At 42.6% G+C, this 3,982-nt stretch overlaps 1 protein-coding gene across 1 annotated transcript; it reads right to left on the bottom strand.

Moving 5' to 3' along the window:
* Positions 1-236: 236 nt before the first annotated feature.
* LOC134911199 (uncharacterized) lies at positions 237-1,798 on the bottom strand. Its single transcript, XM_063919516.1, has 2 exons — positions 1,620-1,798; positions 237-1,018 (listed from the first exon to the last, which is right to left on the bottom strand). Exon 2 carries the CDS (start codon positions 966-968, stop codon positions 321-323), a length of 648 nt encoding a protein of 215 aa, XP_063775586.1. The 5' UTR covers positions 969-1,018; positions 1,620-1,798; the 3' UTR covers positions 237-320.
* Positions 1,799-3,982: the final 2,184 nt, after the last annotated feature.

The following is a 3,982-nucleotide window of genomic DNA, read 5'->3' on the forward strand; positions in this document are numbered from 1 at the left end:
TGCCAATTAGTCTGTCTGCTGGCTCAAAGAATGATTAGAATCTACAAAGAGTAATGATTAGAAAAAAATCAAGTGGTCTGCTTTCTGCATGCTAACATCTATGTGCAGCTCAAACAACAGTTTCCTGCTAACAAAAAAATACAAAGATGATAAAGAAGAAATGTGCGTACAAAATTCCTTTTGTTGTTTGTACCAGTTATAATTAATGATGTTGTACAAATTGTCAAGGAGCTAAGTGTTATATATATTCTGTTAATCATACACTTGGTAAGTGTTTTGTTTCTCTTCTCTTTAAAGAAATGGGTGTGTTTTTTTTATGTTTATTTGGGTGGTTGCTTGTCCTGGCCTTTGCCTTTACCACTGTTGTGTTGGCGTGCTCTGGTGGAGCGCCTTGGTGGTGATGACACTGGCGTTACATTTGGAGTAGTCGTACCAGAATTGCTGCTTGTTTGCTGTTGCTGCAGGGATATGAGTGTTTCATTGAGGTTAGTGAGGGTGGCATTGAGTTCACGTATTGCAGCATTTTGATTGTCTACAATTCTGGACATGGATTCATTGATCATTTGATTGCTTTCTAAAATGTTGATATAGCTTTGCTGTTGTCTGTGCTGTTCTTCCATTATGCGCTGTAAGTTGCCCATGACATGTGTAATGTCTGCACGCATGATTTCCATGGTATTTGCAATTCTTGTGTTTGTTTCATTTTGTCTACTCAGATTTCTGCTGATTCGTCTGAGGTGACATGGTAGGCTTGCAAACATTTGGGTCTGCCTACGCAGACAATCTTCATTAGTGGCCTGCTGTCTAGCCCAAATGGTCCAGAACACTTGATCAGGGCCTTGTGTTACTGGTGTTGTTGGGCTGTGTTGGGGTGGTGGTGTGCTTTGCTGTGGTGGAGTACTCACAGGTGCTGGGGGGCTGATTCCTTCGATTACTGGATGCATTTCTAACATGATTGTGTCATCCATGTCACTGTGTTGCTGTTGTTGCGGAGGGATGCTGGTACCAGGACTAGAAGCTGAAATTAAAAACATGTATCTGTTACTTATCCATATGTTTAATACATTGGTACAAAGCACTAAACATGGAACACATGTAGTGGACTGGTGCTTTCAGATATCCGGCCTAGCAACATCATCACTCATTACTTAAATACATACATATGCCTGTTTGTGGCAAATGTGTCTGGTTACTTCATTCTGAAAGCAAACACATGAGTTGTATGGTACATCAGACATACTCCTGCCTAAAAACACATTGTAATCCATAATGTGTTGCCTTATAGTGTCTCCAACCAAAACATAGTAATGTTTTTGTATGCAGTTGGCAATGTTAGGACAAACACACATGTGTAAATGATTCTAACAACCTTACTATTTGCAAAGCTTACACATGAGTTTCTGTTGCAGCATCTTCCACACATTGTGCTACTGTATGGCTGAAGTGGACATACATATCTTTACTGGATGTTGTGAAGGCCATTTTGTTAGGTTTCCATTTCATGTTTTACTGACTTTGGTAAGTATAGCAGATTTTGATGGGTATTTACTTAATGAGTTTAAGTAAATGGTTTTTTAAAGATCTGACATTTTTAATTGTTATCACAGTTTGTTACTCACAATCAAGATGAGGGGAGTGTGGTTGGCGTCTTGGAGGTGTGTCCAAAATTTGGAGTGGGGGCACCGAACAAACAGTAGATAATCTTCGTGGCGGGGTAGCCTGCTGTGGTTGGCCCTGGACATCAGACCTTGCTTTCTTTGCTGGCAGATGTTTTTTGTGGTATGTTCCAGAAGTGCGCCTTCTGCTGCTTAAGACTTCTTTGGATGGACCTAGTATTGAAAGTAGAGATGAGCGGGTTCGGTTTCTCTGAATCCGAACCCGCACGAACTTCATGTTTTTTTTCACGGGTCCGAGCGACTCGGATCTTCCCGCCTTGCTCGGTTAACCCGAGCGCGCCCGAACGTCATCATGACGCTGTCGGATTCTCGCGAGGCTCGGATTCTATCGCGAGACTCGGATTCTATATAAGGAGCCGCGCGTCGCCGCCATTTTCACACGTGCATTGAGATTGATAGGGAGAGGACGTGGCTGGCGTCCTCTCCGTTTAGAATAGATTAGAGAGACACTTGATTTACTAATTTTGGGGAGCATTAGGAGTACTCAGTACAGTGCAGAGTTTTGCTGATAGTGACCACCAGTTTTATTTATAATCCGTTCTCTGCCTGAAAAAAGCGATACACAGCACACAGTGACTCAGTCACATACCATATCTGTGTGCACTGCTCAGGCTCAGGCCAGTGTGCTGCATCATCTATTATCTATATATAATATTATATATATCTGATTATCTGTCTGACTGCTCAGCTCACACAGCTTATAATTGTGGGGGAGACTGGGGAGCACTACTGCAGTGCCAGTTATAGGTTATAGCAGGAGCCAGGAGTACATAATATATTATATAGTGAGTGACCACCAGACACACAGTGCAGTTTATTTAATATATCCGTTCTCTGCCTGAAAAAAGCGATACACACAGTGACTCAGTCAGTCACATACCATATCTGTGTGCACTGCTCAGGCTCAGGCCAGTGTGCTGCATCATCTATATATATTATATATCTGTCTGACTGCTCAGCTCACACAGCTTATAATTGTGGGGGAGACTGGGGAGCACTACTGCAGTGCCAGTTATAGGTTATAGCAGGAGCCAGGAGTACATAATATTATATTAAAACAGTGCACACTTTTGCTGCAGGAGTGCCACTGCCAGTGTGACTAGTGACCAGTGACCTGACCACCAGTATATATAATATTAGTAGTATACTATCTCTTTATCAACCAGTCTATATTAGCAGCAGACACAGTACAGTGCGGTAGTTCACGGCTGTGGCTACCTCTGTGTCGGCACTCGGCAGCCCGTCCATAATTGTATATACCACCTAACCGTGGTTTTTTTTTCTTTCTTTATACATACATACTAGTTACGAGTATACTATCTCTTTATCAACCAGTCTATATTAGCAGCAGACACAGTACAGTGCGGTAGTTCACGGCTGTGGCTACCTCTGTGTCGGCACTCGGCAGCCCGTCCATAATTGTATATACCACCTAACCGTGGTTTTTTTTTCTTTCTTTATACATACATACTAGTTACGAGTATACTATCTCTTTATCAACCAGTCTATATATTAGCAGCAGACACAGTACAGTGCGGTAGTTCACGGCTGTGGCTACCTCTGTGTCGGCACTCGGCAGCCCGTCCATAATTGTATATACCACCTAACCGTGGTTTTTTTTTCTTTATTTATACATACATACTAGTTACGAGTATACTATCTCTTTATCAACCAGTCTATATATTAGCAGCAGACACAGTACAGTGCGGTAGTTCATGGCTGTGGCTACCTCTGTGTCGGCACTCGGCAGCCCGTCCATAATTGTATATACCACCTAACCGTGGTTTTTTTTTCTTTCTTTATACATACATACTAGTTACGAGTATACTATCTCTTTATCAACCAGTCTATATATTAGCAGCAGACACAGTACAGTGCGGTAGTTCACGGCTGTGGCTACCTCTGTGTCGGCACTCGGCAGCCCGTCCATAATTGTATACTAGTATCCAATCCATCCATCTCCATTGTTTACCTGAGGTGCCTTTTAGTTGTGCCTATTAAAATATGGAGAACAAAAATGTTGAGGTTCCAAAATTAGGGAAAGATCAAGATCCACTTCCACCTCGTGCTGAAGCTGCTGCCACTAGTCATGGCCGAGACGATGAAATGCCAGCAACGTCGTCTGCCAAGGCCGATGCCCAATGGCATAGTACAGAGCATGTCAAAACCAAAACACCAAATATCAGTAAAAAAAGGACTCCAAAACCTAAAATAAAATTGTCGGAGGAGAAGCGTAAACTTGCCAATATGCCATTTACCACACGGAGTGGCAAGGAACGGCTGAGGCCCTGGCCTATGTTCATGGC

Source organism: Pseudophryne corroboree, chromosome 4, assembly GCF_028390025.1.
Source record: "Pseudophryne corroboree isolate aPseCor3 chromosome 4, aPseCor3.hap2, whole genome shotgun sequence".
Classification (NCBI taxonomy): Eukaryota; Metazoa; Chordata; class Amphibia; order Anura; family Myobatrachidae; genus Pseudophryne; species Pseudophryne corroboree.